Raw genomic sequence first — 26,279 nt, 5'->3', positions numbered from 1 at the left:
AGTCCAGGCTTGTTGGTGGGGGCCGAATGTAATGCGACATGAATCCCAGATCCCGGTTGAGTCCGCATTCATGCGTGCGGAACTTAGCTATAAGTTTTTGCTCAGCAATTTTGCGTTGTCGCGTCTCCTGAAGGCCTCCTTGTAGAATGCTGACCCGGAGATCAGAGGCTGAATGTCCTTGACTGCTGAAGTGTTCCCCAACTGGAAGGGAACAGTCCTGCCTGTTGATAGTCGCACGATGCCCGTTTATTCGTTGTCGCAGTGTCTGCATGGTCTCGCCAATGTACCACGCTTCGGGACATCCTTTCCTGCAGCGTATGAGGTAGACTACATTGGTCGAGTCGCACGAGTATGCGCCGCGTACCTGGTGGGTGGTGTTTTCACGTGTAATGGTGGTGTCCATGTCGATGATCTGGCATGTCTTGCAGAGATTACCCTGGCAGGGTTTTGTGGTGTTGTGGTTGCTGTTCTGAAGGCTGGGTAATTTGCTGCAAACAATGGTTTGTTTGAGGTTGCGCGGTTGTTTGAAGGCCAGTAGTGGGGGTGTGGGGATGACCTTGGCAAGATGTCCATCCTCGCTGATGATGTGTTGGAGGCTGCGAAGAAGATGTCGTAGTTTCTCCGCCCCAGGAAAGTACTGGACGACGAAGGGTACTCTGTCAGTGGTGTCCCGTGTTTGTCTTCTGAGGAGGTCGGTGCGGTTTTTTGCTGTGGCGCGGTGGAACTGTCGATCAATGAGTCGAGCGCCATATCCCGTTCGTACGAGGGCCCTCGTACGAACGGGATATGGCGCTCGACTCATTGATCGACAGTTCCACCGCGCCACAGCAAAAAACCGCACCGACCTCCTCAGAAGACAAACACGGGATCGTACGAACGGGATATGGCGCTCGACTCATTGATCGACAGTTCCACCGCGCCACAGCAAAAAACCGCACCGACCTCCTCAGAAGACAAACACGGGACACCACTGACAGAGTACCCTTCGTCGTCCATAGCAGAGACATCACATAGCAGAGACATGTGGCGTGATTCTCCGAGCCTCCGCCCCGAAATCGCCATCGGCGCGGGAGTGGAAGATGGGCGTCAACGGCGAAATACGGTCCAACGTCACTCCCGCGATTCTCCGGTCCCCAGAGAAACGCCACGGATCTCGCACACGCGGTCCACACAGTGGCCCTGCAAGCCCCCTGCAGGTTGCAGAATCTCTTTGGACTTTCCTTCAGAAATGCTCTCGTTTTGACGCTGGCGTGGGGGCATAGCCCCATTATTGGAGAATCCCGCCCAAGCTTTGTGTTTTGAATCTTCCAGGTGTTCAAGTGAGTCCTGTTGGGGAATAAGCTGAGAAAGGAGGGCCACCCTAACTGGTTGTCTCCCTCTCCCTGCCTCGCCTGAAATTCTGTGTGTGTGTGTGGTTCTCAAACAGCTGGCAGAGAATCCCTATCTGAGTACAACTTGTCTGCATTTGGACCTGTAAAACTGCGACAGGAAGAATTGATTCTGCTCCATATTTTCCCCTGCGCTGAAATTCTGTTGGTGAAAACTTCCAGACATCCACCGAGATCATCGGCCTGTCCTCACGTGATGGAAACTCCGGATTGTCAGCAACTTTATCCTTGAGTTTGTAACGCATATTCTCGAAAGCCCATCTCTACAGAGAGACCCTATCAGTTTGTCCTTTGTTTGTGTGTGCGAGTGCATGCTTGCTGGGCAACTTTTAAGAAGAGATAGCTAGTTATACTTCCAGAGTACAATTGTGTTTTAACCAGTTTTTAAAAATTCTAATCATAGAATCCTTACAGAGCAGAAGGAGGCCATTCGGCCCATTCAGTCTGCACCGACCCTTTGAAAGAGCACCTTGCCGAGGTCCACTTCCCCGTCCACCCTGCCCGATCCCTGTAAAAAAAAATGAAAATCGCTTATTGTCACGAGTAGGCTTCAATGAAGTTACTGTGAAAAGCCCCTAGTCACCACATTCCGGCGCCTGTCCGGGGAGGCTGGTACGGGAATCGAACCGTGCTGCTGGCCTGCTTGGTCTGCTTGAAAAGCCAGCTATTTAGCCCAGTGAGCTAAACCAGCCCCATTTGGCAGATAAGTGCGGACAATCCTTCCCAGTCATCACTTGTTGATGCCCCAATGTTTATAAGATACACTAATCAGAAAACAGGGGCAGATGGAAAATGCCCACGACTAGCTTGTAGGTAAAGATTTACCAAACTTCAGCGACAGAAAGATTGAGTACAACACCCAGGTGATGGCAGATGGAATCCAGCAGAATTCGTCAATATTGTCCACAATCAAGATTGCATCGAGTATGAACACCAAATTGTGTGAAAGTGGGTCAGAACAGATTACAAACCAGAACAATGCCACCAGCAGATACACTGAGCAGTCCTGTTGCAATAAGAACATGGGGCTGGATTCTCCATTATTGGGACTATGTCCCCATGTCGGTGTCAAAACGGTAGAGTTTCACGCCAGAAAGACTGTGTTGAAAGGCCCACTAGCTCCAAGACCTGCAGAGGGCTAGCAGGGAGCCGGAGTAAATCTCGCAGCTTTTGCTGTAGTTACGGGCCCCTGCACATCCGGGTCGGAGGTCGCTCCATGGCGGACTCAGACCACGGAGCCAGACCCAAATAAGAGACCATCCGATTGGCCGGGTTCCCAACCCTCAAACCCCACACAAGCATTCCCCAGCTGCCTATAAGGCCCCCCTGGCCTCCGATCCGTCCGCCCCTGACCAGGGCAGCAGGTACAGCCACGCGATCATCCCGACCGGCTGGACCACGTTAGATCCATGCTGTCGGGACTTCGGCCGGTCGGGGGTGGAGGATTTCAGAGCGGAACACTGGCAATGGCCCCAGGCAGCGCTCTTCGAGTACTTCAGTTTTTGGGGCCTGCAGAATCAGTGAACCGCCGCCGGTCCTGATTTCTTGCAGGAACATCAATTCTCTGCCCCCGCACTGGCCGCGATTTTGGTGCGAGGGTGTGGAGAATCCAGCCCCCGTCTGAGAGGCGAAATGAAGAAAGACCCCAAACCAACATTCTGAAAATTTAGAGCAGCTTCCAGCAAAGATCACCTTAATTACGACTGGAGACATAAGCAAACCACTGATACATTTCAGACACTTGAAAAGTCATTGCTTTTGTATGAAGCTTTAATCAGACACAAACGTTATTTTGGTTTTCTGCCATGAAAATAATTTGTTTCTTTAAAGGTAAACGTTTAGTTAAGACAAAAAGAGCGGATGTTGTGATGTGAGGTACCTGCTTTAGGAGAGAATTAATTAACTGCCGTTGATCAATACCATCTCAGCATGATGTGATGTATCATACCCACAACTTGTATTCAGTTTACAGCAGCTGGTGATAGAAGCCAAACATACCCCAGTTAACATTGTCTTATAGAAACATATAAAATTATGAAGGGAATAGATAGGATAGATGCGGGCAGGTTGCTTCCACTGGCGGGTGAAAGCAGAACTAGGGGGCATAGCCTCAAAATAAGGGGAAGTAGATTTAGGACTGAGTTTCGGAGGAACTTCTTCACCCAAAAGGTTGCGAATCTATGGAATTCCTTGCCTAGTGAAGCAGTTGAGGCTCCTTCATTAAATGTTTTTAAGATAAAGATAGATAGTTTTTTGAAGAATTAAGGGTTATGGTGTTCGGGCCGGAAAGTGGAGCTGAGTCCACAAAAGATCAGCCATAATCTCATTGAATGGCGGAGCAGGCTCGAGGGGCCATATGGCCTACTCCTGCTCCTAGTTCTTATGTACTTATTATTGGGTTGTTATGACCAGTATAACAGGGCAAACTGACTTCTCTCTTTGTTGTATTCCTGAGTTGTTTATGATAGAGCTTGAATTTAAAATGGAAAAGGTAAAGCATATAATATAATATATTTAACTATGGAGGGCTTGGTTCACAAAATAAGCCAGCCAGGTTCCTGAGGTTAATAAATACTTAGTTTTATTGCTAAAACTCATTCAGGTAAAGGTGTGGAAAATGATTAACAAAAGGTTTGAAATGTACAAATATGTCTAACCACTCACTGATGCAAAAACAACACACACTTAAAAACAGCTTGTGCCATTCACAAAAGCAACAGAGAAACTACTGTGAGCCACTGTTCCTTGATTAGGAAAAACATCCTTTTCAAAAAATGTTTGATACATTTACATGCCAAGCCGATGGCATTATAAATTAATATTTTATATCATACATCTTTATAACACTGCACATTGTCTAATCTTCAAGTAAAAACTCCAGCATTACTGTTCCACCAATTCTTGTTGTGTGATTGGTATGTTTACAATGAAGAGGAGAAGGGAAGCTTTTATAGTTTGAAACATTAGTTTCGTACCAAAGTAGGGTTTAATTAATGTTGTTCTTTTCTTGGCAGTAAAAGCTGTAAAATTTATAATCTTGTTGTGTTGTCCTTTGAGTTGGTCACTGGGAATTCAAATTTCTTAAAAAAAATAATTTGAGCGCGATTCTCGCCAAAAATTTCCAAGTTAATTTGTGGCGGGTTTTTCAGGGAGTTTCCCGCCGGCCCTACCGGCGAGTTCCCCACACAGCTATTCAATGACACTTAGTGACTTTTTGGGGTCCTGGGAGTTTATCACCGATTTACCCACACTTCGGACTTGATTCTTCCGCCCCACCTGCCGCAAGACCGCCACGGGCAAGACAGCGGCAATGGAGAAATCCATTCACCTCGGGCGGGATTCTCCGGTTGCCGGGCGGACGAGGCCAGAGAATCCCGCCCTCAGAATTTTTTTTAACCACTGGGAAGCTGAACTCCGAGATCGGTCCGCAATTTTGAAAGGGTGCCCTGATTTCTAAATGAGGTAGTGTGTCCCCATGGGCAATGTCAACTTCCAAACACATGGACACGACCCCAAACCCCTAAAGATTCAGGTTTCTGGGGGTCCCCACTCTTTAACCCCCACAAGCACCCTTATAGCACTTCCTCCCTTCTAGGGCCCCACTCGTCATCCCTCCAACCTCTCCAAGACCCCTACTTACCTGATCCGCACTTCCCCACCCTTCAAATCCCCACGGTCTCAGTTCATGGGCATGGCCCCCCTCACCTCCTGGCCCTTGGCAGTGCCACCCTGGCACTCAGGCACCCTTGCACCCTTCGGGCAGCATGGTAGCATGGTGGTTAGCATAAATGCTTCACAGCTCCAGGGTCCCAGGTTCGATTCCCGGCTGGGTCACTGTCTGTGCGGAGTCTGCACATCCTCCCCGTGTGTGCATGGGTTTCCTCCGGGTGCTCCGGTTTCCTCCCACAGTCCAAAGATGTGCGGGTTAGGTGGATTGGCCATGCTAAATTGCCCGTAGTGTCCTAAAAAGTAAGGTTAAGGAGGGGGTTGTTGGGTTACGGGTATCGGGTGGATACGTGGGTTTGAGTAGGGTGATCATGGCTCGGCACAACATCGAGGGCCGAAGGGCCTGTTCTGTGCTGTACTGTTCTATGTTCTATGTTCTATGCACTGCCATCCTGGCACCTGGGCAGTGATCCTGCCAGCTTGGCAGTGTCATCCGGGCACCTTGGCAGTGCCAGGGTGGTGGTGCCAAGGTGCCCACTTTCCAGGGGTAGGGCCAGGAGGCTATCCTGCACTTACCCTGACTACCAATGGGTCTCTGATGACCCGGGAGACCCACTAGGTGCCGTTCGCCTCGCCCCGTGTGGACCAGCACTGATCGGCGCCCGGTTGTTGCCTCCCTGGGGAGGCCAGGAATCGAGGGAGGCAGGTAGGTTGTAAGTAGGTTTTGACTTACTTCCCAGGGCGGCGTTCGCCCACATCCATTTGGGGCGGGGTTTCGACGCCGGCTAATTGCAGGACTTTGGTGAATACCGTGAGGCGCGGAGGCTGTCGGGAGGCCTGCTGGATGCCTCTCCTGGGATTCCCCAGCCATGTTATGCTCTCGCTTGCGTGCAACGTGGCTAGAGAATCGCGCCCATTGTCTCCAAAGAGATCGTAATATACACATATGTATATGTAACAAATAATCATACTTTTATACCTATTGGCATACATTTTGTTAAAAACAGGTACAAGCAAGTGGATCTAAAAGCCCCTCAGTCTGCCTCAGCCTCTGGCAGTCATTGGGTTCCCCTGAGAATCAGCTTCCCTTGTTGTGCGTTTAGACTCAGTTGTCAACCTCTCTACTCTCCCTGTACTGAACAACAATCGAACCTCCTGATTTATTCAATTCGTAAAAGTTGTGCCTATATTACTGGAGTAATAATCGACAGATAGCGAGTTTTAATCTCACCATGGAGCATTGAGAAGTTAAAAACATGAGTGGGCAATTTGTTTGAAAGAAAACATTGGAAATCCAATAAGATTGGTGTCGGCGGAAGAGACCCGTGTGGAACATGGTGGTATTGAGTTGTCATTACTTACTCAAGTCTCGAGGTGCACCTTAAAACTCTCAGAGACAAGAGTATCTCCAGCTGGCACATGAGGAGTATGGCTGGTTTGCCACATGAGAGAATCGAATCACAGACTGACAGAATACTACAGTGCAGAAGAGGCCCTTCGGCTCATCAAGTCTGCACCGATGCATGAAAGGCCCTGACCTGCCCACCTAATCCCACTTGCCATCATTTGGCCCATAGCCTTGAATGTTATGGCATGCCAAGTACTCACCAAGGTACTTTTTAAAGGTTGTGAGGCATCCCGCCTCTACTACCCTCCCAGGCAGTGCATTCCAGATCGTCACCAACCCCTGGTAAAAATGTTTTTGCTCAAATCCCCCCTAAATCTCCCACCCCTCACTTTGAACTGGTGTCCCCTCGTAACTGACCCTTCAACATCAGGAACCACCCTGTCCATGCCCCTCATAATCATGTGCATCTCCATCAGGTAACCCCTCAGTCTTCTCTGCTCCATGGAAAACAACCCAAGCCTATCCAACCTCTCTTTATAACTTAAATGTTCCATCCAGGCAACATTCTGGTGAAGCTTCTCTGCACCCTAAAGTAGAAAGAGTGCAGAAAAGATTTACTGGGATGCGACCGGGACTTGATGGGTTGAGTTATAAGGAGAGGCTGGATAGACTGGGATTTTTTCCTCTGGAGCGTAGGAGGCTTAGGGTGAACTTGTAGAGGTCTATAAAATAATGAGGGGCATAGATAAGGTCGATAGCCAACATCTTTTCCCAAAGGTAGGGGAGTCTAAAACTAGAGGGCATAGGTTTAAGTTGATCGGGGAGAGATACAAAAGGCTCCAGAGGGGCAATTGTTTCACACAGAGGGTGGTGAGCATCTGGAACGAGCTGCCAAAGGCAGTAGTAGAGGCAGGTACAATTCTGTCTTTTGAAAAGCATTGAGACAGTTATATGGGCAAGATGGGTATCGAGGGATATGGGCCAAATGCGGGCATTTGGGACCAGCTTAGTGGTAAAAACTGGGCTGCATGGGCAAGTTGGGCTGAAGGATCTTTTTCCATGCTGTAAACCCCTATGACTCTATGACTCTTTTTTCCTTAATGTGGTAACCAGAATTGCACACACTACTCCAGCTGTGGCCTCACCAAAGTTCTTCACAACGCCAACATGACCTCCCTGATTTGTATTCTATGTCCTGACTGATAAAAGCGAGTGTCCCATATGCCTTTTTCACCAGCCTATTAAGCTGCCCTCTGCCTTCAGAGATCTACCTGCCCTTCTGCCTCCCGAGGATAAGGCAAATCCAGTGCAAACAATAAGCCTAGGAGTTTACTTTGAGGGTATTTTTGATATTTCGGAGTGGAAATTCAGTTTGGGAGGCCGTGCAAAGCAGGTAACAGGAATCCAGAAGCCCGTCTGACCTTTTTTGCATTAACTTCCATCAAACAAAAATGGTTGGCATGGGACAAAGGCTGCCAGCTCATCGATAGCCATCAGTTGCTACCACACAAGGCCTACTTATATCCCTTTGGGGGCTGCTAAAATTGTGAATCCAAGTCAGCTTTTAAATTTATTTTGACATGTGTGTGTCTTTTTAAGGGGAAATCTTTTTGCTAACTGACGGAGATTCCAGTCAGTGGTGATTGTATTGTCACTGATTCTCACTCGCACAATTTAAACCAGCGCCTGCAGCCTGCTTTACCTGCACTGGTAGATGTTTTGCCCGATTTTCAACAGCGTTGCACCAATCAAATGCTCAAAATGTTTGGTGAGGTAGCTTATCTTTGACAAGGGCAGTGGTTGCCATGTGCCAATTAACAATGCAACCACCTCCCAGGACTAAGGGGAGATTTTAAAAGTCAGTCAGGGACCCCACCCCTGGAATGGTATTTAGTTGTCCTCTCTGGTGGGTTTCTGGAAATCATCTATCCCATGGAGCCTATGTAGGCTTTGTAGGAGCTATCCAGTTAGTTCCAGCTCGGCTCCCCATGTCCTCCTCCCTGTAGCCCTGCTTTTTTTAAATCATCCTGCAATCATTTTCCTTTTCAAATTGAAAATTATAATTGAATATTTCTTCCACAAGGCTTTCAAGCAGTGAATTCCAGATCATAACTCACTGTGGAATAAAAAAATACTCTTCATTTCCCTTCTGGTCCTGATTGTAGTTCTTCTATTATTATTAACATTAAGACTGTGTAATTTGTGAATTCTTCTGCCCATTTCAAGAGACCAGGCAGCCTTCTTTTAAGGAGACATTTGAACCCCTGTGCTGTCCTCTCACAGGTATCGATCTGAACGATGGACAGTGGCATGCCATCAATTTGAGCGCCAGACGGAATCGTATCAGCATTAAGTTGAACGGCGAAGCAGCCTCGACTGCTCACGCGACTACGCAGATGTGGATGTCCTCGGGGAGCAGCTATTATTTTGGAGGTGGGACCTGTTCATTGGCAGAACCAACCTTTTTACTGAGCAGTGGACCCACTGTTGGATTGTAACATGCCATCCGGTACTGAGATTGCTTTGCTTTGAATCGGAAGTTCAGTGATGTGCGTCAGAGCAATTAATTACAAAATGTTATGGTCTTGGCAAGGAAGAAGGTGCTGGCCTTGGAAAGGGTCCAGAGGAGGTTCACAAGAATTATCCCCTCAAATGAAGAACTTGTCGTATGAGGAACGGTTGAGGACTCTGGGTCTGTACTCATTGGAGTTTAGAAGGATGAGGGGGGATCTTATTGAAACTTACAGGATACTGTGAAGCCTGGATAGAGTGGATGTGGAGAGAATATTTCCACTTGTAGGAAAAACTATAACCAGAGAAAACCATTTCAGACTAAAGGGACGATCATTTAAAACTGAGATGAGGAGGAATTTCTTCAGCCTGAGGGTGGTGAATCTATGGAATTCTTTACCACAGAAGGCTGTGGAGGTCAAATCACTGAGTGTCTTTAAGACAGAGCCAGAGGGCAGCACGGTGGCCTAGTGGTTAGCACAACCGCCTCACGGCGCTGAGGTCCCAGGTTCGATCCCGGCTCTGGGTCACTGTCCGTGTGGAGTTTGCACATTCTCCCCGTGTCTGCGTGGGTTTCGCCCCCACAACCCAAAAATGTGCAGAGTAGGTGGATTGGCCACGCTAAATTGCCCCTTAATTGGAAAAAATAATTGGCTAATCTAAATTTATTTTAAAAAAGACAGAGCTAGATAGGTTCTTGATTAATAAGGGGTTCAGGGGTTATGGGGAAAAGGCAGGAGAATGGGGATGAGAAAATATCAGTCATGAGTGAATGGCGGAGCAGACTCGATGGGCCGAGTGGCCTAATTCTGCTCCAATATGGCCATATTGTCTTATTGAGCATGTTAACTCTACTTGGACGAATTCGCAGACTTTTGACCTCCAGCTGGCCTGCCCCTAGGCTCCACCACCTGACACCCCTCCTGGTGAAGCTCGATCTTTCCCACAGCCATTTGGAATGTGATTAAACTCCTTAGGTCCAAATTTAACTTTGCACAAGTGCATGGGTTTTCAATTAAATTCTCACACTTTGTTTCTTTTAATTTTTTAATTAATTTTTTCTAATTAAGGGGCAGTTTAGTGTGGCCAATCCATCTAACCCGCACATCTTTTGGGCTGTGGGGCTGAACCCCACGCAAACACGGGAAGAATATGCAAACTCCACACAGAGAGTGACCCAGAGCCGGGATCGAACCTGGGACCTCGGCACCATGAGGCAGCAATGCTAACCACTATGCCACCGTGCTGCCATGAATTTGATGTTTCTTGACTATCAGTCAAATAGCCTTCTCTCCCATATTTGATATATCTTTCCACTACAATTTTCTCATGATGTTTGTTCTTAATCATTAATTCATAGAGACTCCTGACAATCCATGAGAGTTTGCCACCTTCTCTTGATGGTGAAGACTAGGGTATATGAAAATTAAGAGCAGTTGTAGGCCTTTTGGCCTCTTGAGTCTGCTCCACCATTCTATAAGATCATGACTTATCTTCCACCGAGCTTCACTGTTCTTCCCCATTCCCATATATTGATTCATTTAGTTTCAGAAAATCTATCAAACTCCGTCTTGAATATACTGAAAGACTGAGCTCCCATGTTCTCTGGGCTAGATAATTCCAAAGGTTCACATGAATGAAAAAAAATTCTCCTCATTCAATGCCGAAATGCCTAACACCTTATCCTGAGATTATGATCCCCAGTTCTAGGCTCTCCTGTCAGCAGGAATGGCCTTTCTCAATCCAACCTGTCAAGCACTGGAAGAACTTTATACATTTCGAATAGATTCTTTCTAATTCTTCTAAGTTTAAGGGAATGAGGGCCATTCTATTGAATTTCTTCAGGGATTGAGAGATTTTGATTTTATATGTAAGATCATTGTTGATTCAACACTTCAATATGAATGTGCATCTTTTCAGCTTGATGTTTAATTAATGCTTGCTCAGCCTTATTATTCTAAGCAATATTGTACCTGCTGTGCTTCAAAGGCTGCCCTCGACATGCTATTGATGCTGCTGGATGTTCAAACACCATCCATACCTTTCGAGGCTGCATGCGCCTTTTCTCAATAGACAACCAGCCAGCCAATCTCATCCTGGTGCAACAAGGCTTTCAAGGCAACTTCAGCGACCTACAATTAGATTTGTGTGGTATCATGGACAGGTAATCCCATTTCCTATTTCACATTCGATAAATACGTTAAAAGTTTCATTCTTTATCATTTTAATGCAAACCTAATCCAAAAGCAGCTTAGTCCCTCAAAGCGTCCGTTATGAGTTTCCGCACCGCATATCAAAGATATAACTTCAGACTTTTAATAATAATAATCTTTATTCATGCCACAAGTAGGCTTACATTAACACTGCAACGAAGTTACTGTGAAAATCCCCTAGTCGCCACACTCTGGCACCTTGGTCGGGTACACAGAGGGAGAATTCAGAATGTCCAATTCACCTAACAAGCACGCCTTTCAGGATTTGTGGGAGGAAACCGGAGCACCCGGAGGAAACCCACACAGACACGGGGAGAACATGCAGACTCCACACAGACAGTGACCCAAGCCGAGAATCGAACCCGGGACCCTAGCACTATGAAACAACAGTCTAACCTCTGTACTACCAAAAACTTTCTTTGAAAATAAGGAATCATTTTTCTGCAATATGATTTATTTTTTTTCTCCACATGTACAGTCAGGTGACCCCAAACTAGAGTTACTTTGGTATGTGCACACAGATCATTTGACCCATTCTGTCTCTGCTCGCTATTGTAAAGAGTCTCATTTTAAAATTATAATTTACAGTGCAGAAGGAGGCCATTCGGCTCATCGAGTCTGCACCGGCCCTTGGAAAGAGCACCCTATTTAAGCCCACGATTCCACCCCATCCCTGTAACCCAGTAACCCTACCTAACCATTTGGACACTAAAGGACAATTTAGCCTGGCCAATCCACCCTGCTCTTTCTCGTAACATAGAGGGGTTAATGTGAAGAATATTTGATGCAAATGAGGAAAAGGCAACAAAACAAACTCTTTTATCTGATGCTAAAATGTTTGGACCAAGAAGAGTAACATTTCAAAGGGGCACTGAATGAGCTTGAAAGGGGAATAAACTAATTTTCAACTTAATTAATTGCAGCAGTTATGGAGCAAAAAATAGAGCAAAATAGGTGTTAATGCATACCACTAAAAATGGCAGTCGCACATATTCAGCAAGAGGTTCCCATGGAATCCCAACAGAGAAAAAGGAGACCATTCTTCCCATCAAGTCTGTACTGGCCCTGCCAAGACCACCCTACCTAGGCCTACTCCCCTGGCCTATCCCTGTAATCCCGTAACCCCACCAACCTTGTTCATCTTTGGACGCTAAGGGGCAGTTTAGCATGGTCAATCCCTCTAACCTGAACATCTTTGGACTGTGGGAGGAAACCGGAGCACCCGGAGGAAACCCACGCACACACGGGGAGAACGTGCAGACTCCGCTCAGTTCCTGGAAAGAAATTGCTGCTCCTCATTGAAACCCCTGGGAAGCCACCTTGCTTTATTTAACATTAGATTGAGTGGGTACGGCTAACCTCTCCCTCCTGCATTTCCTGACCCATACTGGTCACTAATGATTCACATCATTACATAAGCTTCAGTCTAGTGTCAGTGGTGTAAGTGGGCCTTCTGCACATGCCCTCCAATACCTACTTCAACCCGCACAAGCATCGGATGCAGAGGCAACAGCACGACCATTGCTAATGCCTGGACCAGTTTTGAACTGGCTTCTAACAGTGCTCAATAGGGAAAGCAATGTGCATGGTACAAGAGCGTTTTTGACAGAATCCGTATGCTGTTCAGTATATCAACTACATTGCTTTCTGTTTGAATGAGACTCTCCATTTAATGCCAACTGATGATGAATCGTAAGCATTTGATTCTGTGGATTCACCAACTGGAAGCCGGGTTTCATTTATTGAGTGAGGAAAGCATTTTGTGTCCCTGTTTGTGTGATAGGTGTTTACCAAATTACTGTGAGCATGGCGGGGAATGCTCTCAATCCTGGAGCACCTTTTACTGCGACTGCACAGGGACTGGTTATACAGGAGCCACCTGCCATAACTGTGAGTAACCTTGAACTATGTTACACCATGACGTTACTGCTCATAGCTAGACAGGCTGCAATGTTGGGGGTTGGGGAGAGGTGGAGGCATTTTAAAATGCATTTTAGTCAGTAGGTTTTGCCTTGAAGGCCGGGGACAAATGTTGTGCACCCAGCCACTTGAATCAGAGTGGTATTGGACATTGGGAGTTCAAAGACAATGCATTGAACTCTTAAATCTCAGCAGATTGGTGACATTTCAGATTTCGCTCTCAGTCCTCCTCTCTGCTACCAACAACGCCCCCCCCCCCCCTCAACAACCCACCTTCAGCCCCTGCCCCCTTACCCAACCACCACCAAGACCAAGTTTGTTTTAATCTCTTGTGTTGGATTTTCAGTACTGTTTCCCCTTGCATATGGCCATCAACCTCGTTTTGGCAATTTTCCACATAGCCGGGTAAATGCAAATGCTGTAGCTGTACTGCGATAGCTTGACGAGGGATGTGGCAGATTCTAGAGCACAAGTCTTCAATATTACATCCATAGTTTTTGCAGTATCCAGTGCATTGGATGCATGGAAACACCACCACCTGCAAGTTTCCCTCCAACCCAGAATTCCTTCAGCCAGTGGGTAGTGAATTTATGCCAGCTCAGCCACTGATTGCACTGTGGAGCCTTAAAGGTGTAACCTCTCCTGTTGCCTTGGTGATGTTAGCATTCCTTTGACCCAGTGTCCCTGAGACATTAATAATGGGTAAATTGAGATTTTTAAGAATTCATGGAGTGGGTAGAAAAAAAAAAAAATTTTCGGGTGGGGAAGTCCAGAACAGGGGCTAAAATCTTAAAATGAGAGGCAGCCCATTCCGGGGTGATGTCAGAAACATTAATATACAAAAAAGGTAGTAAAGATCTGGAAGTTGCAACCTTGAAATGTCAATAGTCTAATATGTGGGAAAGTACCCTGGAACACCAGTCAACGTAAGATACAGGCCCAGAGTATTTGGGCTGGGGACCAACTGAACATTTCAAGACTATTATCATTGACTGATTTAATGATAGACTTCTTTGTGAGGTAGGAACGTAAGAAACAGTAGCAGGGAAAGGCCATTTGGCCCCTCGGGCTTGCGCTGCCATTCTTTGCGACCGTGGTTGATCTGATTGGGCACAATGGTTAGCACGCACAGCGCCAGGGGCTCGGGTGACTGTGTGGAGTTTGCACTTGCTCCCCATGTCTGTGTGGGGCTTCCTCCAGCTGCTCCGGTTTCCTCCCACAGTGCAAAATGTGTAGGTTAGGTGGATTGGCTGTGCTAAATTGGCCCTTAGTGTCCAGGGATGTGCAGGTTAGGTTTTGGAGTTGTAGGACAGGGTAGTGGGCTTGGACAGGATGCTCTTTCAGAGGGTCAATGCAGACTCGATGGTCCAAATTGCCTCCTTCTGCACTGTAGGGATTCAATGGCTTCCAGCAATTCTTTATTGGACTCAACCAATTTTTAACCAATGTAGTGTTTGAACAATGAAGAAGTTAAAAAAAAGTTGCCCCTCAGGTTGAGGTTGTGACCCTTGCATTCTGTTTTGTTCCGTCTCAGGCTCTACAACTCAAGTTACATAGATACGTAGACGATAGGAGCAGGAGGAGGCCTATTGGCCCTTCGAACTTGCTCCGCCATTCATCACGATCATGGATGGTCATCCAACCTGATAGCCCAATCCTGCTTTCTCCCCATAGCCTTTGATCCCATTCGCCCCAAGTGCTATATCCAGCCACCTCTTGAATATATTCAATGTTTTAGCATCAAGTACTTCCTGTGATAATGAATGCCACAGGCTCACCACTCTTTGGGTGAAGAAATGTCTCCTCATCTCTGTCCGAAATAGTTTACCCTGAATCCTCAGACTGTGATCCCTGATTCTGGACACACCCACCATCGGGTTATAGTTTCTTTTCACACTTTTCTGCGCCTTGCCTTAACTGCCTTTTGTGAGGTCCATGAAGGATGCAGCACGCGTTTGTACAGTCAGACAGAAATAACTTTATTGACAACAATATGTACATAGCAGCAGTAATTCACCATTGCTTCCTCCTCCAGCTGGTACCACACTGGCCTATTTATACAGCCTCCCACCCTCCGCATTGTGGGAGCTCATATTCACCAAGAGTCATAGAATTTACAGTGCAGAAGGAGGCCATTCGGTCCATCGAGTCTGCACCGGCTCCTTTGAAAGAGCACCCTACCCAAGCCCACACCTCCACCCTGTCCCCATAACCCAGTAACCCCACCCAACACTAAGGGCAATTTTGGACACTAAGGGCAATTTAGCATGGCCAATCCACCTAATCTTTGGACTGTGGGAGGAAACCGGAGCACCCGGAGGAAACCCACGCACACATGGGGAGGATGTGCAGACTCCACACAGACAGTGACCCAAGTCGGGAATCGAACCTGGGACCCTGGAGCTGTGAAGAAATTGTGCTAACCACTATGCTACCGTGCTGTCATGGGGTAACCTATTGTCCGCAGTCAATAGGATCCGGGCAGTTTACAACACTGCCCAAGGTCTTAACCTTATCAGCATATCTAGTCACACCCTTTTCTGTTGGTTTCTTAATCGACTTTCCTGTGGTTCCAGGCTGTCTTACATTTCCTATATGCGTGACCTCTTTTTACATCAAGCATTCAATCTTGGAGCACCAACAACCAGACCAGATGACAGGGCATAGCATCAAGTCAGAAACAAAAGCTGGCCCTTCTCTGACTCTGACCTCCTAGCTGTATTTGAACAAAAGAAGAATAGACTTCTGGGTGCCCATGGCAGCAAGCCGGCCAAGTATGACACATGTGCCACCTGCAGGAGGCGGCATTGGCACCGAGTGCCCATTCCCTCAACTTCAGGGCTGCAGAACAATGCCAAATAAATTTCAGTGACCCCCACCAAGACATGTTATACCTGCAAAAGTGTTGTCTGCACTGTAGCTAATTTACGTGTCTGTAGTTTGGACTTGGCACCAAATGGAACCAGGGCTCTGATAAGCTATGTCTGAAATATCTAAGTTGTTTGTTTCAGAAATAGTCATTTGATGCTGCAGAACTTGAGCATTGCAAAAAAAAAAGACATTTTGTTGAAGCTTTTCACCTTGCACTCATCAGAACAATCACAAGGATGCCAATGTTAGGCGAAGCAACAGCTTTATACTTCTCCTGCAACAATGTTGTGAGTGAGAGAGCAAGAAATGTCAGCACTTGTGATTGTTTTGAGGAAGACTTTGAATTTAAGAAGCCAGCTTAGGTCCGATGTTAGCTTGGGCAAGTTGACTGCACCACAAGTGAATCTCAACTCTTTTTCATCAGGCGAAGCATAAACTCTGGCACGACTCTCCCCCTTTGAAAGAACTCTCACTTACTAGTGCACCTTTAGCAGTGAAAGTTAAAGTCGTGCATCTCGCCCTGAATAAATTCAATCACGAAAAAAAAGAGTTTGCATTTTTTTTCAGATTGTAGATTGGGTTTCCACTGTGTAGTCAAGCATGCCATGTAAATACCTGATTGAAATTCAACTCTTTTCTCCACCTCCCCTCTCCCCGCACTATATTTATAGTCACATCAATAATCCTAAAGTGACATATTTACATTAAATGTGCCCTGTTGCTTAAAAAAAAGCTGCAAAAGGTACATGAGCTCTCCTGAACCACCTGAGTAAGCAGGAACAGAGCATCTCATGAATTTTAAGCATGTGGCTCTTTTCTCTTTTATTTTTGCTGTGCCTTCAAGATTCTGCAACGTTATTCCCAGATGATTTTGGTGTTCATCCCCATCACCATTTATCTGAGCTAATGCATTTCCCAATGCTGTTGTCATAAGTATTCTCGTTGTCACGTTTTTCAAGGTCTGTTTTACCTCGACCAACTGTTGACATTATGATAATGGAAATGTACAATACTGATGCTGTGATTTTTGTTTTTGTACATATACATATATATAGCCAGATATAGGCAGTCCTGTGAGACGTACAAACACACAGGGAATACATCAGGCTTCTTCTCCATTGATCCAGATGGCAGCGGCCCACAGGGACCTTTGCTCGTCTATTGTAACATGACAGGTGAGGTTGTCCTTTTTTAAGTTTCTAAGCATGTTCATTTACATCTTGCCAACAGAGCAGAAATGACAGTAAACACAATTATAGCTTGAATCCATAAAACACATTAGGACAAAAAGATTGGGAAATGTCTCGTTCAGGTACAAGAAGAGGCAGTAAGTGAAGCAATTGTTAACAAGATACGATTCTTGCCAAATTAAATATTGATTAATCCTCCACTTGCCCATATTTGTTACACTCAAAGTGATAATTCAGCCATATTGCGGGCTCACGCAATTAGCCTGCACTAGTTTGTTTTCTTTGTGGTTTTTGACGGGAAGGTTTATTTCCTCAAAAGTCCCGGGTCCAGGAACAGTACTTTCCTCCTGTTATATTTTGTCTTATTGTGGCATCCTTGCACTGACATTGTTGCCAGATCTTCTCCCGGGTGGAATGTGTCTTTCCATTTTCATGCTTTATTTAGTTTTTGGCACACTGTGCAGAGAATGGATGAATAATTTGCGAACTGCTCCCTGGTCAAGGGGACGACAGTTGGCTTCAACCCTCTTGGGACAGGAAGGTGGACTAAGGGGCCAGAACTTGTGAGAATCGGCAATCACAGTCGGGTTGATGCTCCGCTCCCTTTTACCTTTTTATTCCTCTCCGTCTGGGGCTGCATGTTTCTTGCCCAACCTACCTCGGGCTGGGTGAGAAAAATGCCGCGCAGTGGGTCCCCGAGGTCTTCGATGTGGGGCAGCAGCGTCGGTGGAAAGGAAGACACATGCCCTTTTTCCGGCATTAGTAAATGGAGTAAGTTGAAAGGACCCAGCTATTTTGAGAAGCCAGGGAGAAGTTCAGTGTGTGAGGCAGATTGGAAGGATGGGAAGTTGAGCTGGGAGGAGGGAGGGGGGCATTTGCGGGTTAGATGGGGGTCCTGAAGTGGGCGTTGGATGGATCGTTAGGGGTAGGATGGGGCAAAGTGGTATGGTGTGGGTTATAAGATGTGGCGAAGGATAGGTTGGGACTGGTTATGGGCAGTCAGGGTGGGGTGGGGGCAGTTATGGGCTCGTTTGGAAGTCAGGAGACAAGTGGGGATGAGGGGACGCTGGTCAAGGGTTAGCTGGGTAATCGGGGGATCAAGGGTGTGATGTTCAGGTGGCCAGAGCGGAATGGGGGTGCAGTCGGGCGGCCTATTGTGGGGAGCATTTCGGAGGGAAAAGGGATGATGAGTCGTGTAGCTATTTAGGATTTAGAAGCAGTTTTAAGGCTTCTAAACATTTCCTGGTAACTACTCTGTTGAGAGAGTCGGAACACTGGTGTGCCATCTCACCGGGGTGCCAAGAGTTTGGCGTGTTGAGGAAGTGTTGAGCTCCTTTCCTTTTTCTAATTTTTTCACCAGTAGGTTATCGGTGTACCTCAAGGGAAGAATCTAGCTCTGTGGTGAGTATCTGTTGAGTAGTTAAGGTCTATTCTGTTGCCAAACTTTAAAATAATGCAGGAATTAGTGGTAAAATTTTAAAAAAAAGAAATTAAACTGATAAAATAATTAAGTAATTAACTAAATCACACAGGGATGGCAGGTCAGGTGATGTGCCTGAGGCTGTAGAAGGCTCTGGTCAGACCCCATTTGGAGTATTGTGAGCAGTTTTGGGCCCCCATATCGAAGGAAGAATGTGCTGGCCTTGGAAAGGACCCAGAGGAAGTTGACAAGAATGCTTCCTGGAATGAAGAACTTGTCATATGAGGAACGTTTGAGGACTCTGGGTCTGTACTCATTGGAGTTTAGGAGGATGAGAGGGGACTCATTGAAACTTACAAGATACTGCGTGGCCTGGATAGAGTGGACGTGGAGAGGATGTTTCCACTTGTCGGAAAAACTAGAAGCAGAGGACACACTCTCAAACTAAAGGGACGATCCTTTAAAACAGAGACGAGGAGGAACTTCTTCAGCCAGAGAGTGGTGAATCTATGGAACTCCTTATCGCAGAAGGCAGTGGAGGCCAAATCACGGAGTGTCTTTAACACAGAGCTAGATAGGTTCTTGATTAATAAGGGGATCAGGGGGTTATGGGGAGAAGGCAGGAGAATCGGGATGAGAAAATATCAGCCATGATTGAATGGCGGAGCAGACTCGATGGGCCGAGTGGCCTCATTCTGCTCCTATATCTTATGGCCTTATGGTGTCATGGCTGTAGATTATGACACGATGGCAAAGTGGTTAGCACTGCTGCCTCACTGCGCCTGGAACCCGGCTTCAATTCTGGCCTTGCGTGACAGTGTAGAGTTTGCACTTTCGCCCCTTGTCTGCATGGGTTTCCTCCGGGTGCTCCCGTTCCTCCCAAGTCCAAAGATGTGCAGGTACGGTGGGGATACATGGAGAGGGCAGGTAGGGTGCTCTTTCGGAGGGTCAGTATGGACTCGGTGGGCTGAATGGCGTTCTGTAGGCGTTCTATGAACTTTTCGATATGATTGTTATCCACAGCAATAATAAGAACATAAGAACTAGGAGCAGGAGTAGGCCATCTGGCCCCTCGAGCCTGCTGCGCCATTCAGTGATATCATGGCTGATCTTTTGTGGACTCAGCTCCACTTTCCAGCCCGAACACCAGAACCCTTAATCTCTTTTTTCTTCAAAAAACTATCTATCTTTACCTTAAAAACATTTAATGAAGGAACCTCAACTGCTTCACTGGGCAAGGAATTCCATAGATTCACAACCCTTTGGGTGAAGAAGTTCCCCCTAAACTCAGTTCTAAATCTACTTCCCCTTATTTTGAGGCTATGCCCCCTAGTTCTGCTTTCACCCACCAGTGGAAACAACCTTCCCGCATCTATCCTATCTATTCCCTTCATAATTTTAAATGTTTCTATAAGATACCCCTTATCCTTCTAAATTCCAACGAGTACAGTCCCAACCGACTCAACCTCTCCTCGTAATCCAACCCCTTCAGCTCTGGGATTAAATTCGTGAATCTCCTCTGCACACCCTCCAGTGCCAGTACGTCCTTTCTCAAGTAAGGAGACCAAAACTGAACACAATACTCCAGGTGTGGCCAAACTAACACCTTATACAATTGCAGCATAACCTCCCTAGTCTTAAACTCCATCCCTCTAGCAATGAAGGACAAAATTCTATTTGCCTTCTTAATCACCTGTTGCACCTGTAAACCAACTTTCTGTGACTCATGCACTAGCACACCCAGGTCTCTCTGCACAGCAGCATGCTTTAATATTTTATTGTTTAAATAATAATGCCGTTTGCTGTTATTCCTACCAAAATGGATAACCTCACATTTGTCAACATTGTATTCCATTTGCCAGACCCTAGCCCATTCACTTAGCCTATCCAAATCCCTCTGCAGACTTCCAGTATCCTCTGCACTTTTCACTTTACCACTCATCTTAGTGTCATCTGCAAACTTGGACACATTGCCCTTGGTCCCCAACTCCAAATCATCTATTTAGATTGTGAACAATTGTGGGCCCAACACGGATCCCTGAGGGACACCACTAGCTACTGATCGCCAACCAGAGAAGCACCCATTAATCCCCACTCTTTGCTTTCTATTAATTAACCAAGCTTCTATCTGTGCTACTACTTTACCCTTAATGCCATGCATCTTTATCTGATGCAGCAGCCTTTTGTATGGCACCTTGTCAAAAGCTTTCTGGAAATCCAGATATACCACATCCATTGGCGCCCCATTATCTACCGCACTGGTAATGTCCTCAAAAAATTCCACTAAATTAGTTAGGCACGACCTGCCCTTTATGAACCCATGCTGTGTCTGCCCAATGGGACAATTTCTATCCAGATGCCTCGCTATTTCTTCCTTGATGATAGATTCCAGCATCTTCCCTACTACCGACGTTAAGCTCACTGGCTTATAATTTCCTGCTCTCTGCCTACCTCTTTTTTTAAACAGTGGTGTCACGTTTGCTAATTTGCAATCCACCGGCACCCCCCCCAGAGTCTAGTGAATTTTTGTAAATTATCACTAGTGCATCTGCAATTTCCCGAGCCATCTCTTTTAGCACTCTGGGATGCATTCCATCAAGGCCAGGAGACTTATCTACCTTTAACCCCATTAGCTTGCCCATCACTACCTCCTTAGTGATAACAATCCTCTCAAGGTCATTACCTGTCATAACCTCATTTCTATCAGTCACTGCAGTAAGTCTGCATTAGCGGAGTGATAGTGTGGCCAAGCTGGATTTAGGCTCCAGTCTCTACATAAGTCTGGGTTCAAATCCCACCCCTGCCAAAATTTCATTTGTGTGATCAGTAAGTCCTTTTGATGGGTTTGAGACAGCTGGCAAGTGCAGTGCTGTGCTTGAGCCGGTTCAGCTCAGTTGGCAAGACAGCTGGTTCGTCATTCAGAGCAAGACCAACAGCACAAATTCAATTCCCCTTGAGGCTGAGGTTATTCATGAAGATCCCGCCTGATCAACCTTGCCCCTCGCTTGAGGTGTGGTGATCCTCAGGTTAAATCACCGCCAGTCAACTCTCCCCCTCAAGGGGGAAAGCAGTCTATGGTCATCTGGGACTATGACACCTGTTCACTTCTATTTGAGTAGGAAGCAGGAGGGGAAACAATTTAAATTACAGGGCAACTGGATGGGCCGAATGCCCTCTTTCTCTGCATGACCATTCTATGATTTTTTAAGGGCAGCACAATGGCACAATGGTTGGCACTGCTGCCTCACAGTGCCAGGGGCCCATATTCGATTCCGTCCTCGGGTTACTGTCTGTGTGGAGTTTTCACATTATCCCCGTGTCTGCGTGGTCCCACAGTCCAAAGATGTCCAGGTTGCATGACAAGGAATGTGGAGTGGGGTTTAAACTAAATAGTGGGGGAAAGGGATCAAATTTGGGGAGATGTATTAAATCAAAGAATAGAGACAAGGCAAGAGAGAAAGACATTAATATGGGAAATGACAAACAAACCATGACAAGGAGGGATAGAGAGGATAGATCTAAGCATAAATCAGCAGATTAGGCTACACGTAACAAAAATAATGGCTGCAATTTAACTAAATGGAAACAAAGTCCCATAGCGAGCACGTTTAGCCGCAGTGCTGAGAAACATGGGTTAGATCGGGGGCCTCGGTGGGGAACCTGTTGCCCGATTGCCACTCTGTGAAAATTGCCAGCATGGCATGTTGGCAGTACCAACCTGATACTCTAGCAGTGCCCCTACCAGCTGGAAATGCCACCTGGGAACCTTGGCAGTGCCAGGATGGCACTCAGGTGGCACTGCAAAAGTGTCAGTCTGGCACTGCCAGGGTTCCAGGCTGGCAGTGCCAGACTGCCCAGGTGGCACCAGCAGTGCCAGGGTACCAAAGCACATGCACCTAGGGGCCTGATATCCCCTGGGAGACCTCCATGAGTGCTGTTCCGACTGGTCCCTGTTTGTCTAGATCAGTACTGAACGCCATTTGCCTGAGGTCTCTGAGATGAAGGAGGTAGATACCTTGACCTCGGGTGCCTCGGGAAACTGCATTATTACATTGAGACGAGCTGTCTCGCTGTAATGTGCGGATTTGCCAAAACGTGATCCCGCCCACAATGGGCGGGATTTACATTGCAATGTCTCATGGGATTGTGACAGATCTCGCGAGGCAGGTAGACCCCAGGAGTGGGGTTGCCCCCCTAGGCCAAAGGTGGCCTTGCTGAGTAATTCGTAGAATGTTTTTTGGGATAGTTTCTTAGAACGGCATGTTCTGGAGCCAACCAGGGATCAGACTATGCTATACCAGGTATTGCGAAATGAGTAGGTGAAATCGATAACCTCACAGTCAAGGCACCTCCAGGTAGCAGTAATCAGCATTTGATTGAATTTTACAATAAGTTTGAGAGAGAGAAAAGTGGGTCCAAGACTAGTATTTTAAACTTAAGTAAGGGGAATAATGAAAGCTGAGCTAGCTAAAGTGAACTAGCAAAGGACTTTATGGGATAGGTCAATAGAGATACAGTGGCAGGCATTTAAGGGATAGTTCAGAATATGCGGAATAGATGCATCTCAATTAGAAAGACAAGTTCCAATGGAGAACCCACCACCATCTAAAAACATTAAAGATAGTATTAAACTTAAAGAAAAAGCATGGGCGGGATTCTCCGACCCACCCGCCTTTGCCGGGAAGGCGGCGTGAATCCCGCCCCCACCGGCTGCTGAATTCTCCGGCGCTGGGGTTTTGGCGGTGGCGGGAATTGCGCCACGCTGGTCGGGGGCCATTGGCAGCGCTCCCCCCCCCCCCCCCGGCAATTCTCCGGCCCGCGATTGTCCGAGTGGCTGCCTGTTTCTGGCCGGTCCCGCCGGCGTAAATCACGACAGGTCTTTACCGGCGGGAACTGGCTCCATGGGAGGCCTGCAGAGTCCTCGGGGTGGGGGGGGGGGGGGGCATGGGCCTGGCCCGCGATCGGGGTCCACTGATCCATGGGCGGGCCTGTGCCATGGGGGCACTCTTTTACTCCGCAACGGCTGTATCAACTTCCATCATGGCCGGTGTGGAGAAGAACCCCCCCTGTGCATGCGCTGGGATGACCCCAGGACACGCTGGCACTCCCGCCCATGCGCCAACCGGAGGAGGAGGCCCTTCGGTGCCAGTTGGCGTGGCACCAAGCCTTTACCACGCCGGCTGGTGCGGCGCTAAACACTTCGGCACAGGCCTAGCCCCTGAAGGTGCGGAGAATTCCGCGCCCTCGGGGCGGCCCGACGCCGGAGTGGTTCACGCCACTCCTCGGCGCCAGAGTGGCCCACCCCGCCGGTCGCAATGAATCCCACCCCTGATGTTTGTGCCAGGATGTGTGGCAGGTTAGAAGATTGGATAGAATATAAAATGCAGGAAAGAATAACCAAAATATTCGTAAGGAGGGAAAAATTAGAATACCAGAGAAAGCTAGCTAAAATATAAAGATGGACAGTAAGAGTTACCATATTTCACTAAGAGAAGAGTTAACAAAGTGACCGTAGGTCTGATGAAAAGTCTGGGGAATTAATAATGGAAAATAAGGAGATGGTACATGAATTGAACAGGCATGCTGCATCAATCTTCGTGATGGATGACACAAATAACATCCATGAAATAGCTTTAAATTAGAAAATGGAATGGAGGGAGGAACTTGAGAAAATTATAATCACCAGCGATGAGGTATTGAGCGAATTGTTGGAGCTGTGACAAATCCCCATGTCCAGTGGGCTCCATATTGAGCTCTTAAAAGAAGTAGCTAGTGAGATAGATGATTGGTTTTAATTTTCCAAAATTCCCTGGATTTTAGGAAGGTTCCATTAGATTGGGAAATAGTAAATGTGACTCCTTTATTCAAAAAGGGCTGGAGACAGAAAGCAGCAAAGTACAGGCCAGTTAGCTGACCATCTGTTGTTGGGAAATGCTCGAAGATATACAGCGGATCACTTGGAATACAATCAAAGAAATAAGGCACAGTCAACATGGTTTTGTGAAAGGGAAATCATGTTTGACCAATTTCTGGGAGTTTTTTGAAGGAGTCACATATTTTGTAGGTCAAGTGGAACTGGTGAATGTACTGTACTTGGATTTCCAGAAGGCATTCGATAAGGTACTACTGTCATGTTCTGTACACTGGCTGAAGTGAGTGATGAACTGCAGGATGTGTAGTTTAAAATAATTTATTGCAGAAAAAATGCTTGGTAGGATAACGAGGAGAAATAAAACAATAAACAACTAACACTAAATAACTGTCATGGAACTATTGCAAATACGTTTACCTCCCAGCACGGCCAACTCCAAGATCACATGGTGACCTGATGGGTTTACAATGCCAACTAGTGGTCGGAGGTCATGCAAAAGAAAATTATTTACAAGCATTAAATTACTTTTTAACATTTCATCATGATATGCATAACTATATACACGTTCAGATATCCTTTGTTTCGTTTCAAGTTCAGTCTTTCTGGCTTGTGCCTTATTCTTGCAGATCTTCTTAGTGTCTGTTGAACTGGCACAGGATCTTTATGCTCTTTAATATTTGTCGTTTGTATTTGAAGTTGTTCTTGTGTTGATGTATCATCCTCTTGTTGTGTTGGTTCCGTATGGACTTCTGGTGTTTTGGGGCTGATGTATGCTTCTTCTGGGTGGTTGCATCACAAATAGGCGCTGTACTTTGAGCAAAGCTCTTCTATTCCGTCTCAGAGTTGAGACCATCCATTGCCTTTGACGTCTTCTACTCTAACCGTAACCTCCAGCTGCAGAGATTGAAGTCTTTTGGCAGACCTATCACAGAACCCCTTCTGTCTCTTTTTCCTGAGAGGTCAGTTGTCTCGCTAACGAGTGGTTCATGGGCTCATTAATAAAATGAGAGTCATGCGTAGCTGCCTGTTCATTAACATTTGAGCAGGCGAGAGGCCATTGACTAGCGGTGCCGAACATTTGCTGGGGAGCACAAGATATGTATCCTCACGACTGTCGAGTGCTTTCTTTAGGAGTTGTTTGCAAACATTGCACTCCATTTTCAGCCTTGCCATTTGATTGAGGGTAATGTGGGCTGGTAATGTCTATTCATAGCAGCCAAAACAAGGACCATTATCGCTCATGATCAAATTCGGAATGCCATTTCGCGCAGACATTTCTTTTGACATTCTTGATCACACATCTTGCCGTTGAATTCGACAACTGTAGTTTGAGAAATAGTCAATGGCCAGAAGGTACTCCTTTCCATTGAAACTGAAAAGGTCCATGCCAACCTTCTGCCATGGAGTAGTGACTGTCCCGCCGATCTGAATAGGTTCCTTGTTCTGCTTGCGCTGATATCTTTGGCATGTTTCACAGTTCTCCACCATCAACTCAATGTCACGATCGATCTCAGGCCAATAGACTGCCTCCCTGGATTTCCTCTTGCACTTTTCCATCCCTAAGTTCCCTTTATGCAACTTAATGACAATGCCTGTGGAATCACAACCCGCTGATTTCGGAGCAGAAACAGAAGTGCCGTAATGTCACTTAATTCTGCACGACTATTATAGAAACTCTAACATGATCCTTTGGGCCATCCTTCATGTATGTAATTTATCACTTTCTGCAACATTGGGTCCTTCTTAATTTCTTCTCTAATGACCTTTGACTTTACGTGGACCTGTGCGTCCTCAACCAACTGGAGTGGTTCCTCAGTGCAGATAGCTCTGGAAAGCATGTCAGCCACGATAAGACGTTTGCCTGGCACATACACCAACTC

At 46.6% G+C, this 26,279-nt stretch overlaps 1 protein-coding gene across 1 annotated transcript in view; it reads left to right on the top strand.

Moving 5' to 3' along the window:
- Positions 1–26,279, top strand: part of LOC119962143 (contactin-associated protein-like 5) — a 1,043,235-nt gene that overhangs the window by 574,334 nt on the left and 442,622 nt on the right. Inside the window, exons 9-12 of the mRNA XM_038790068.1 lie at positions 8,686–8,835; positions 10,903–11,077; positions 12,910–13,016; positions 16,973–17,092. Coding sequence (XP_038645996.1) covers positions 8,686–8,835; positions 10,903–11,077; positions 12,910–13,016; positions 16,973–17,092 — 552 coding nt within the window. The remainder of the gene's footprint in view (positions 1–8,685; positions 8,836–10,902; positions 11,078–12,909; positions 13,017–16,972; positions 17,093–26,279) is intronic.

Source organism: Scyliorhinus canicula, chromosome 2 (genome assembly GCF_902713615.1).
Source record: "Scyliorhinus canicula chromosome 2, sScyCan1.1, whole genome shotgun sequence".
NCBI lineage: Eukaryota > Metazoa > Chordata > Chondrichthyes > Carcharhiniformes > Scyliorhinidae > Scyliorhinus > Scyliorhinus canicula.
Note: the sequence above shows the minus strand (reverse complement) of the source record. Positions and strands in the feature narration are given on the sequence as shown.